The 12,538-nt window shown below is 40.8% G+C and overlaps 1 protein-coding gene across 2 annotated transcripts in view; it reads left to right on the top strand.

Annotated features, from left to right (window-relative positions):
- Nucleotides 1-12,538, top strand: part of olfm2a (olfactomedin 2a) — a 92,486-nt gene that overhangs the window by 50,794 nt on the left and 29,154 nt on the right. Inside the window, exon 1 of one of the 2 annotated variants that reach the window (XM_051888273.1) lies at nt 1,387-1,811. The exons of the other annotated variant lie outside the window; for it this stretch is intronic. Within the exon in view, the coding sequence (XP_051744233.1) occupies nt 1,668-1,811 (144 nt within the window). The 5' untranslated portion in view covers nt 1,387-1,667. Of the gene's footprint in view, nt 1-1,386; nt 1,812-12,538 lie in introns of those variants that run through there. 2 annotated transcript variants of the gene reach the window in all.

Below are 12,538 nucleotides of genomic sequence, written 5' to 3'. Positions count from 1 at the left end.
TTACTGAGAAACCAGGTCATGCTATTCAGTGTATAACCTTTGGATTTCTATTGATGTGACACAAAAACAAACAAAACAGATAGCTCTGGAAGCCTAGCAGCCAACAGGCTGTGACTAGTTATAATTGTATATTCCACAGAGGGCGTAAGATACATGTGTATCTAAGTTATGTTGCATTAAACCCGCTCAGGCAAACCTTAAAGCTGTGTGTAATTACTGTGCCAAACAGAATTGCAAAACTTGTAACTGTTTTCAGCCAGGTTTGCCAAGTTTGCCAAGTGGGTACTCCCACTCCAAACACATGGCACAGAGGTGCTCAAAAAAAAAGGTATTTTAACACTGAAAATCGCACGGTAATGGGCTGTAGTTGCAGTACTCATATACAAACACATGATGGCAGTGTTGAGCTGTTTCAACTCAGGAAAATGTACCGATGCATCAGGTGAGTTAAGACCACACGGAGTCTCAGGCAGCTGTCACTTTTCATTGTTGTTACACTGCTGCAATTCAGAAGTCACTCTCAACATGTCTGAGAGAAAACACCTGAGGTACATAACTAATGAAGATAAAACAAGCCATTTAGGTATTATAGAACAGTTTGTTTGTTTGTTTTGTCAGAAACGAGTGAGGCACTGTGCAAACTTAGTAGGGCTGCTACTTAAGGCTTAAATGACACAGTGCTCCAACAGTCCATCGCTCAAGGTTAAACAGCCTCCACGTGGCTCATCTGTTTAATTATGTGACTTATGTGGCTTCAGGCTCAAGGCTGGGGATGATGGGAGATAGAGAGTGAGGCTGGCCTGCATGGCTGGGCTGCTGATGGACTGCAGTCAGCTCTGGTTAGTGCTAAGCACCAGCACCACATTCAGATTTCCCATTACTCTTTGATTAAGGGAGTGTCAGACCGCACATGTGATTGATGAGCTGTCAGGGGAAAGCCGCCGACTGGAACGCCTCATCCTCTTCCTCATTAAACACTCCGGGAGTGTAGCTCCTCTTCTTCACGCACATATAAACAATGCACTCATGGAGAGAGATCCTAATTTAGCTCGAGCTGTGAGCCGCCTCTGTGCAGTTGTGAGGGAAGACGAACCCTTCAAACGGGCGACGGCTTCAAATGGCTGATTGTTGCACAAAGATCTGGGGGTGTGCATCTCCCCTGCCTCTCTGATTTTTTGTGCTCACAAAAAAGAGGGATCAAGAGGCGCAGAGGAGCCAAAAGGAGAGGAGGAAGACAGAGGGATGGATGTGGAACAAGGCTGGAGAGCGGCAGGGGAGGGGAGGGAAGAGGAAGGGAGAGAAAGAGAGAGATAGATGCAGCCAATGCGCAGCGCGGCATCTTGAAAGAGCGAGAGGAGAGAGAGAGAAGGCGGCAGGGAGGGAGCGAGCAGAGGAGTGCGAATCAGGCACTGGCAGTCGCTCTCCAGCTGAAGAATAACGTGTGTCGTGCATCGCTGTGATGCTGTCGGATCTGAGCAGCTGGTGCGTGTGAGTTGGTTTTGTCTGAGACCCTCGTGTACACGTGCGGCTACCCGTCCCTTGGCTGGAGGAAGAGGGAGGAGGAGGAGGACGCATCAGGTTCGTGTCCGTTCTCGCGCTGCATCTGGACCCCGGCTCCAGGGAGCGTGGGGGGGCACTAGGGCCAGGCGGCCGGCCGGGGGGACGACATGAGCGTTCCGCTCCTGAAGATTGGCGCGGTGCTCAGCACCATGGCCATGGTCACCAATTGGATGTCCCAGACACTACCCTCGCTGGTGGGGCTTAACGGAACCACCATCTCCCGCGCAGGCACCTCGGAAAGGATCGTCAGTGTGCGTAACCCTCCACTTTTCTACTCTACTGTCTGTTTATCTCTCGGTGTGTCTGTTTGCTCATCCGAATAAGCCAATAAGTCAGGACCTTGGTGTTAAAGAGCAGATACACTCCTCTGTGGTTACAGTCCTCAGAGATTTGCCAGACAGGCTTTTAGAGGGATTTTCAGGGTGAGAGGCAGGTAAATTGAATGCGTGTCTGGCTTTGGGGGTTGGTTACAGAGGAATTGATGGCTGCTGTGGGTGAGTGATTCTCAGTGGGAGATTATAGACGAGGAAGTTATACCCGGCGAGATTCATGACTCCTGCGAGGATATCCTCACTTGGCAGTGAGAGAAGAGTTAAGTGCCTCATGACTGATGTTCAGATCAAATTGAGAAAGGGAGGCAGGATTGTTTCTGTGAGGCAGTAGCTTGTCTTTTGGAGCTGAATGGTATTGAGACATGAGGTTAGACTTTTATAGCTTCTGAGCCAACTCTTTTCTTCTGAAGAGGAACAGTTCTCTTTTTCCCACCCCCTCGCTCACTGTTTTTTAATCAAATCCACTGTACTTCTTTGTGTGCACTTTGTCTATATCCATAAATGAATTAAGTGCCTTGTGGGAAAGAGTCCGGGCCTTTGGCAGCATCAAGGCTGCCACATTTAAAGTATGAACACAGAAAGAGAAGATCAAAATCTAAGTAAGACTCTAGAGCTAAGCACCTTGTTATATCCTAAGGTTGTTAAGTGAGCGCTGGCTGAAATTTAAACTTTCACAATTCCGTCAGGGTGCGAGTAATTATCTTGCGTGTGTGAGTGTGTATGCTTATGTGTTTTCCAAATGTTGGGTTTTGAAAAATGGGACCAGGTGTGAGTAGGTGGATGGTGAGTGCGATGTGATCCCTGTAATGTTTTCTGGATCATTAATGTTGAGAGACTGCCTGGGGTATTTGCTGTGTAATATCTGAGCATCTGCCCCTCAATAAAAGCTCTACTCGGCATAGCTTATGTCCAGGGATGACACTCCATCTGGATGAGAGAGGAGGCGCTGTAGGGGTCGTTTGGGTCGGTCAGGGTGCCTACGCTGATTTCCATCTGTCTAGAAGAGGAGTCTGCAGAAACTGTCTATCACAGCTTTGTCTAACACATTCACACTCGCTTTGGAAGACTGTTACTACTCATCACAAGCTAAAAGCTGTGGGGATGGAAGCTGCTTTTCTGCAGAGATGTTTACCAAGTACAGAGCTCTAACGCGCCAACTCTGCTTTATATCAAGTCTGATTATTCATCTAGTCATGTGCTTATGTCTGCCCAATGGTCACACCATAAGACAGGTCATAGACATAGTCACCAGGGTTTAGGTATGTGGGTAAATGAGAGGAAGCCTATCAGGGTTAAGTGAAATTCAGAATTAAAGAACTGGCTCCCTTTCAATTCATGAGCATAAATTTAAGGCTACTGTACTTGACAACGGTGTACTAAAAATGCAAAAGTTTTTCCTTCACGTTTTTCGCATTGTCAAAATGATACCTGTTCGTATGGATCCATGAAAACAAAGGCAGTTGGCAATGTCCTCTATGCGCCCATAGACTGAACACGCAATACGCATTCGCATAATGTCGCCGTTTTCACAAATTCGTGTTTTTGTAGTTTTCACGAGAGACAATAGCGGTATCGTTTTCAAAAACTTAACACTTTAAAACTCGTTTTCAAAAGTTTGCGTTTTCAGTAGAGATGCACCAATACTAAATTTCTCTGCCGATACCAATATACAATTATTCAGAATGATATCGGCCGATACCGATAGTTTGGTTTTTCTTAAGGAAAAAAAAAATCTCTCCCAAATAATGTTGCAAACTATACAGGGAACCCTCTCATTTGATACACTACAATATTAGAGGTTACAATTAACAACAGAGGTATTATATTCAGCTGCTGTTTATTTTCAGATATAATAATTACACTCAAATATATAAAACTTAGTATCATAATTACAAACTGAAATGTATAAAACTTAGTATCACATATGGTAGTTTTCATAAGCACTTGTCTTCATGGCAAATTTGCACAAAAATATAATTAACAGTAAATAAGCTCATCTCTAGTGTTTAGATAGCTAAGGAACTGTGAACATTGGAAAACATTCCTAAGGTAAAAGTGACATGATGTGACATTGTTCACAAGCTGTTTTATTGACGTCTTTCCGCGGTTGAAACACAAATAAAGTGATTACATGAGACATGATACATTCCGGTAAGTTGTACAATATATTTCAATATACCTTTGATGTTCATTCATGTTTTTCGAGATATAACTTGTATTGAAGAGGAAGAAAAGTCTCGCGCTCCGAGCTGCTGCCTGAACTGATCATTACAGCGATCTGACGCGTCACATTTAAGAGCGTCAAAACGCCATTTATTGTTTGGATTTCATGATAAAATGGGCAGAATTTGAAAACTGAAACTTTAATTCTTATCAGAAGTAATAAAGCACAAATCTTTTTGCGATTATTGGATGGAAGGCGCTACAAATAATATTTGGATGTAGGAAAAAAAAACCGCAGACCTGGCAACCCTGGCTTGAACTACGGGTGATTCATAGGGTCAAAAAGAGCCTGCTTTAACGTCACTATTTTTAAACTGTTAATGCGTTAAAATTCAACACAAGAGTGATTTTCTTCACACACAGTATGAGTTGCAGTCTGAACACGTCTTTCCGCACCCTTTTGATTGACAGAATATAATCAGCCCTGACCATCGGCAGTTTTTAAACAATCGGCCGCTGGCCGATAGAGATAGCTAATAATAGCTTTTATTGGCTGATAGCAATTGTTAGCCGATACATCGGTGCATCTCTAGTTTTCAGGTCCCTAAAATGTCATTGTCATGTAAATAAGCGGCCAAAACGCACAGAAAGTTTTCAGTTTTTGGTTGAAAACCACGTTGTGTAAATGACCCTTTAATTGAACTAGAATGACAGGAAGAGGAATTTACTGAACTGCAATTCCGGTAAATGAAGTGTTCTTCCACTATTTATCTATCTATTGTTCTACCTTCAAAGGTCAACTTTTTTCAAATTTTTTTCAACCCAGCTCTATCAAGCCAGCATTCAAAGTTTATCTTGACAAACTTTGTCAAGATAAAGTAAACTTTTTACCAAGCTAAAAGTTACAATCATATGAACTTCTTGGAATTTCAATTTATTTTAATTTATACTTTCTTGTATTCTCAACATTCTCAATTCAATACTGAAAATCTGAAGCTGAGGTTGGGCGCAAGCTCCAGAAATTTGATAACGCCTATATCTTCAGCGCCTATATAATAGCTGCAAATTGGAAACTGTTGGGAAATGAGCCAGAATTATTCAGGAAATTTATTTATTTAGCTAAAGTGGCACCCATTGAAGTTCCGCTATCGGTAGTCATCATTACCCAAAACACATCAGCATTCGTGAACTCCCACGTATCTCATTTCAAGCAATCACTCTAAAACATTGCCTCACTTCACCTCAAGGAAAAACCAAGGGGAAATTAGCATACGTAAAAACAATCTTCCCCAATCCCCCCCGGGAGCAAAGGCCTTCGTTTTTAGATTTGAGGCATTAGACAGATGTTACTCTCATGCCGGGGACTAATTTATTCTCGGTGATAAGTGTGATCCCATCCAAAGCGGTCTGGCTTTGCAAAGACTCCAAATTTAATCTCAAAAGCAGCTTGCTCTCAGTCAGAAAGAAAGATGCATCCCTCTGTTCTTGAGATGAGGTGATGATCGTGTGAAATGAGCTGCAGAAGGGAGGTGTGGCCCGTGAAGCAGAGTGACTGATGTACTCGTATCAGGCCGTAGGGATGTCCTTTCTTCTCTTCAAAGCAACTTGTCTTGCCTTCTGCCATGATCATCTGACCGCATGGCTGTCCAGTCCACCGTCATGTCACTGTTACACATGTTAAGTGTGCCGTATTCCATCGGCTCTGAGCAACAATCACACTGCGCTTCACTTGCTCTTTTTGCCCTTCTCAGCTCAACTGCTAATTAAAGTAAACTCGTCTTGTGTAAAGATCAACACTACACTTAAAGGTGGAGTGTGTAATTTCTGCGCTTATAGTAATACCAAACAAAGATACTTCCAAATACTTTTCCTGTACTCCCTCTTCTGCCCTACTCTGATTCTGTCCCATTATTCAAACAGGTAAACTCACCCCAAGCTCACTCCATTGGTTAAATATGCAGCTTATATGTAAAGACAGCCAAAAATGTTGAAAGCACAATTTTTAGAAAGTTCTACAAATGACTTGCAGTTTATGGTAACAGTTTAGTTTAGGGTCCAATTCTTACTATTAACTAGTTGCTTATTAGCATGCATATTACTAAGATATTGGCTGTTTATCAGTACTTTTCAGTAAAGCACATATTAAAGGGTTAATTCACCCAAAAATGAAATTTCTGTCATGAATTACTCACCCTCATGTCGTTCCACACCCCTAAGACCTTCGTTCCTCTTCAGAACACAAATTAAGATATTTTTGTTCTACCTCTATTGCCAGCAAGATAATTATCACTTTCAGTTCCCAGAAAGCTACTAAAAACATATTTAAAACAGTTCATGTGACTACAGTGGTTCAACCTTAATGTTATGAAGTGACCAGAATACTTTTTGTGCGCCAAAAAAACAAAATAACCACTTTATTCAACAATATCTGGTGATGGGTGATTTCAAAACACTGCTTCATGAAGCTTTGAAGCTTTACAAATCTTTTGTTTCGAATTAGTGGTTCGGAGCGTGTATCAAACTGCCAAAATTACGTGATTTTAGTAAACGAGGCTTTGTTACATCATAACTGTTTCGAAATTTCAATAGTTCACGTGACTTTGGCAGTTTGATTCACGCTCCGAACCACTGATTCGAAACAAAAGATTCGTAAAGCTTCGAAGCCATCGGATTTCATCAACAATATCTTAATTTGTGTTCTGAAGATGAATGAAGGTCTTACGGGTGTGGAACGACATGAGGGTGAGTAATGCCTATACCTAAAAAAGTAATACCTATACCTACACCTACGCAATACCTAAACTTAACATCTATTTAATAGGCAGTAATTAGGAGTTTATTGAGGTAAAAGTCGTAGTTAATAATTAGTTAATAGTGAGAATTGGACCCTAATCTAAAGTGTGACACAGTTTACCTAAGAAGAAGTATTTTAACATTGAAAAAAAAAAGTTACACTTCACCTTTAAGGAGAAAAAGTATTTCTGATAGTGACAATAGATAGTCAGGAAGTTTAATGTCATGTACTGTAAGTAAGGAAACAACCATTACACATACACAGCAAAGTGCAAAGCTGCATAGGAGCAAGTATACAGGAATGTCTCAGTACAGCAATGAATGATGGATAAAAATGTGGTTGCATGTGCGTATGTGGGCGAATGTGTGTGGTAAATACCGCTGGTTCAGGGGTGAGTCTGACACTGTCTCCTCGATTATGATAAATAAATGAGAGGCAAGTGAAAAGCCGTAGGACAATCTGCAACAAACGTGTAATGAACACAAACACTTAACAAAGCTACATGCCCATGTGGCTGATATCAGCCGCCGTTTCTTGTTTTCATGGGACCAAAATATCAAAGGAACGTCATGGAAACCGATATGCGTAAATGAGCAACAGAAACAACGTTCTACCAAACTCTACTGACTGTGGAAATTGGAAACATGGAGCATTGGAATTATTTTGTGGAGCGGCTCAGGTCTGTCTGTTATGAAAGCACCAAAACACAGCTCTGGCCAGCTGCTGCTGCCCACCAGGGATCTCTAAATGAGAAAGTGAGGTTGAGTCACTTTGGCTGCTATCACCAAAACACACACACACACACACCCACAGATGACAATGTTGAGATTTACAGCCTTAGAAGAGACGTCCAATTAGACTCACCTTGGGGGCTGTTTAAACGACACCTTTTTCAACTAAAAACGAAAAAAATTTAATGCATTTTGGCCGTTCATTTACATGACAACAGCATTTTGGGGGCCTGTTATTGGGGGTTTCAAAGTGCAATTTTTTTGAAAACAATATCGTTTATCATCTCTGTGTAAACTACAAAAACACGGATCTGTGAAAATGGTGACGTCGGTGACTACTGACCTGGCATGCATATTACAGTGTTTTTAGTCGTTTTCTCAGATCCGTGTGAACGGGGATCATTTTGACAGCATTGTCATCTATGCATAGAAAAAACTTTTCTGTTTTTTTTTTCATCATTGTGTAAACGTACGTTCCTATGTCCATACTATCCATCCTAAATAGTATGTGAGATCACAATAAGTGTGTCCCAAAGCATACTATGCAAAAAAGTCTCCGGATGGTCTACTATTTCCGGTAGATTTTCGAAGTGTGGATCTGTGGTGCACACTATAAATGGCTATTATTGCCCACAAACTATTGCGCTTTGGAGGAGGACTCGGTTCAGAGCTACAAACACGAGCAAAAAGTGTTAAAAAACTACAAAACATGGCGGATATACGCAACCGACGGTGAGAGGTTTAGATAAAGGTTTAAGTGACTAATAATCAAAGTTTTACCTGATAAAAATATTTATTTATTGTTATCAGTGTTATATTTCATTTGCAATAACAATGTGGACTTTTATAAAGATCCATTTGCTCATTAACTTTGAAATGCATCATTATGCATTAATATGAGTCTCCGTATGAAAGAGCCAAACCGCAGATCAACGTGCTACTGCATTTCTCTCTGATACGGAAGGAAATTAAATGAAATAAAATGTACTTTCTCTTCACAAAAAGAGTATATACTTTTTAGGGCGTAGTATAAGTAGGCGACGCAGCATTAGTCTTCAGCTTTGTTTACTCTTTCTGGGCTTTTACAAAGGATCAACATGTTGCTGATTACCCTCTTTCACTCCCGCTGGTAGATTCTATTTGACTGTGAAAAAAGCATGTTTCTCCATCCACAGTCATTCAAAATTAGCCATATATTTTTCTACATTTTTTAAAATTATGTTTTTAATATTTTTTACAAGCATTTTTTGCTAATGTTTCATTTTAATATAGTTTTGGATTTTGAGTGCTCTTAAAAGCATAAAACAGACCTTAAACAGGTTTTTGTTTTCTAATTTATTTTTTTTCAGTCTGCTGCCTTTTAGTCACAGCTCAGGATAGCTGCTAGTGAATGTTTTGGGGCTGTGTGTGTTGTTGTGGTGCATTAGTCAATCAGTGCAGTCATGACATAATTTTGCTGCAGCCCCAGAGTGATCATTTACGTGGTATACAGCTCAGTTTAAGAAGTTTCTTAAAAAGATCTGTGATCCCATAAGCTAAGATGGCAGCCCAGCAACTACCATTTAGATTAATGGGAATTGCTAAAAAAAAAAAAAAAAAAAAAAAAAAAAAAGCTTTTTGCTTAAAACAAGCAAAATAATCTGCCAATGGGGTAAGCAAAATAATCTTATTTCAAACCAAAAACAAGATTATTTTGCTTCTTTTAAGCAAAAACCCACATAATTTTGACTTCTGAAAACAGGACAATAATTTAGAAATAGTCTAGAAAATGCATCTTGATTTAAGAATTTTTAGATATTTTGACTGGAAACAAGACTTTTTTTGCAGTGTAGCTCTCTCCATGTAATATAAACGTCATAGTTCCACCCCAGAAAGGTGATGTTTAACAGGAGAACATTCTTGATGACTCTCGACAAGCTGGAAGACTGTGAGCAACCTTCACATGAATATTAATATTCCTGTAGTTAAGAAACTGTAATCATAGTAAAGCAAGATCCTGTCAGTCCCTTGACTGGCACCTTTGCAGATCTGAAGAAGTAGGAGTGGAAGCACTTCAAACTTCTCTGTCAGATTATCAATACCATGCTCAAAATTGCTAGCTGAATCCTTTATTTTCGGAGTCAAAAGCAGGGCACTCTCTAAGAGTGCCTGTAGGAAATTGAGCATCTAAATGCTCTCAGAGGACAAACAGAATAATATCTTGTTCACTAGTTTTATATTGCTCTATTTTTGTGTCTTAGTGAGGGAACATTGGCAACTGTGTGCATGCAGGACATTCATGTTCATGTGCATCAGCATCTGTGCTTTACAAGGATGCTGGATCTTTAAAGGGTTAGTTCACCCAAAATGAAAATTCAGTCATTAATTACTCATCCTCATGTTGTTCCACACCCGTAAGACCTTCGTTCATCTTCGAAACACAAATTAAGATATTTTTGTTGAAATCCGATGGCTCAGTGAGGCCTCTATTGCCAGCAAGATAATGAACACTTTCAGGTGCCCAGAAAGCTACTAAAGACATATTTAAAACAGTTCATGTGACTACAGTGGTTCAACCTTAATGTTATGAAGCGACGAGAATACTTTTTGTGCGCCAAAAATAACAAAATAACGACTTTATTCAACAATATCTAGCGATGGGCGATTTCAAAACACTGCTTCATGAAGCTTCGAAGCTTTACGAATCTTTTGTATCGAATCAGGGGTTCGGAGCATATATCAAACTGCCAAAGTCACGTGATTTCAGTAAACAAGGCTTCATTACGTCATACAGTAAGTGTTTTGAAATTTCAATGGTTCACCACTGGGGGACGATGATCTCTGAACCCATGAATCAAGTCTTTAGGTTTTACCTGATCTCTGATCAGTTTTATACATTTGTAGATGTTTTAATTAGACATTAAAAAGAATAATAGTAGTTAATAGTCTCTTATTGGCCTGTTTAGCTGAGCCATCCATGGAGCAAACAAAACAAGCTCTGAAAATTGATAAAAGAAGGCATTTTATAGGCTACATACACTTGATATTCAATCTTATTATATGATTTATAGATTTTACTTTCAATAAAACATCGGCAATGGGTTTGCAAAAGGTGTTTATTTGCATGAGTTTTTTTATAGCAAAACACTGTTCTGACCCGGATTCAAACCCAGTCGAGAACACTATCCACTCCCCCACACACTTTCTTGTTTGGCACAAACAACATGTATGTTATAATTCGTCAACGCTTGTCTGAATCGTTGTCAAGGTTATTTCAGCTCAACACGTGCAAGTGACCAATAAGTGTCAACATGGAGACAGGTATCGGATTGTTTCGAAGCCTTGACACAATTCGACTCATTTGCTTCAACTGTTTCAGAGTTCACGAAGCCTTGCTCTGCCCATCACTATTCGCCCATCGCCCAAACCACTGATTCGATACACGCTCTGAACCACTGATCTGAAACAAAAGATTTGTAAAGCTTCGAAGCTTCATGAAGCCCATCACTAGAAATTGTTGAATAAAGTCATTACTTTGTTTTTGTTTTTTGCCGCACAAAAAGTATTCTTGTCGCTTCATAACATTAAGGTTGAACCACTGTAGTCACATGAACTGTTTTAAACATGTCTTTAGTAGCTTTCTGGGCATCTGAAAGTGTTAATTATCTTGCTGGTAATGGAGGCCTCACTGAGCCATCGGATTTCATCAAAAATATCTTAATTTGTGTTCTGAAGATGAACGAAGGTCTTACGGGTGTGGAACGACATGAGGGTGAGTAATTAATGACAGAAATTTCATTTTTGGGTGAACTAACCCTTTAAAGTTGTTCATGAGTGTTATGGCAGTATGTTATGATAGAAGCAGCACTCGGAGCCATGGCAGAAGCTCACACCCATGTTTAGAGTGGAGACAGATGCCAATTTTGGGCTTCAGGGCAATATGTAATCACAAAGCTGAATGCAAAGCCTTATGTTGATGAAAAAGAGAGAGAAAGATGAAAAAAGAAGGGTCAGGAAAACAAAAACACACCAAAGGACATCTAAAGAGAAAAATAAGGCAATTTTCTCTCTCCTTGTTACTGTGGAAACTTGGGTTCACAGAGCACCAATAAAGGTCTTTCTGTTGAAAACAACTCGTGGTCATCTCCCACACACTTCTTATGAAAGTTGTAATGGACTTCCTGTCACTTTCAATGAAATAGAGCCTACAGATTTACGATCTCATTTATGTCCAGACTTTACAGTGCCGGGCTCAGAGATCAGTCTAATGAAAACCGCCCTAGGTTCAATCCCACAGACACCACGGGGACCAAGCGTGCCACTGTAATTGGTTAATCCTTTCCGTAGTGTGTTAATAGCGGCCTCAAAGTAAAGGCCAGCTGGAGTGCACAAGCAGAAGTGGCGGCGGAGTGAGAGGAAACCCGCAGAGGGGAGTTGACCCTAACATCCCGCTCTCAGTGCCTATTGATCACCTTCCGTTTTCTCAATTGGACGTCGATACCTGGGTAACTTCTCCTCAGTAGGGAATGTGTGGGGTGTGTGTGACGGTTTCCAACCAAGCCGGGGCTAAAGATCATACTGCGGGATCGAGGCTTGTAAAGGTCGAGCGGTGCGTGAAAGCTTGTGGGGCTCAAGGTGTGGGCTGGGCATGTAATGGAGCTGGTGTCAGGCTTTGGCAGCGGTTCAGCTGAATAAAGAAAGTGCCACTCTCAGTCTGAAATTAGACCTCGGCATCTTCCCCCTCAGCTGCTCTCTGCTTTCGCTCGCTGCTGTCGTTCTTTCTCTCTCATTCTCTGTTTTTTTCTGTGTTACTTTCCCTTCCGCTCACACAAACAGTAGCTGCAGTATCTCGTTATCTATTGCCCTCACATCAGGTTCTATCCTCCTTTGGTCTGTTGTTCAGGATCTCTGGGTGAAGCTATCAGTTTGCTCTTTTCCATGCCTTTCACTTGACATTTCTGTGTGTTGGAGGATAAAGG

The sequence above is a fragment of the Ctenopharyngodon idella genome, chromosome 3, assembly GCF_019924925.1.
Source record: "Ctenopharyngodon idella isolate HZGC_01 chromosome 3, HZGC01, whole genome shotgun sequence".
Taxonomy (NCBI): Eukaryota; Metazoa; Chordata; class Actinopteri; order Cypriniformes; family Xenocyprididae; genus Ctenopharyngodon; species Ctenopharyngodon idella.
The sequence above is the reverse complement of the archived record's forward strand: the minus strand, read 5'-3'. Positions and strand labels throughout refer to the sequence as shown.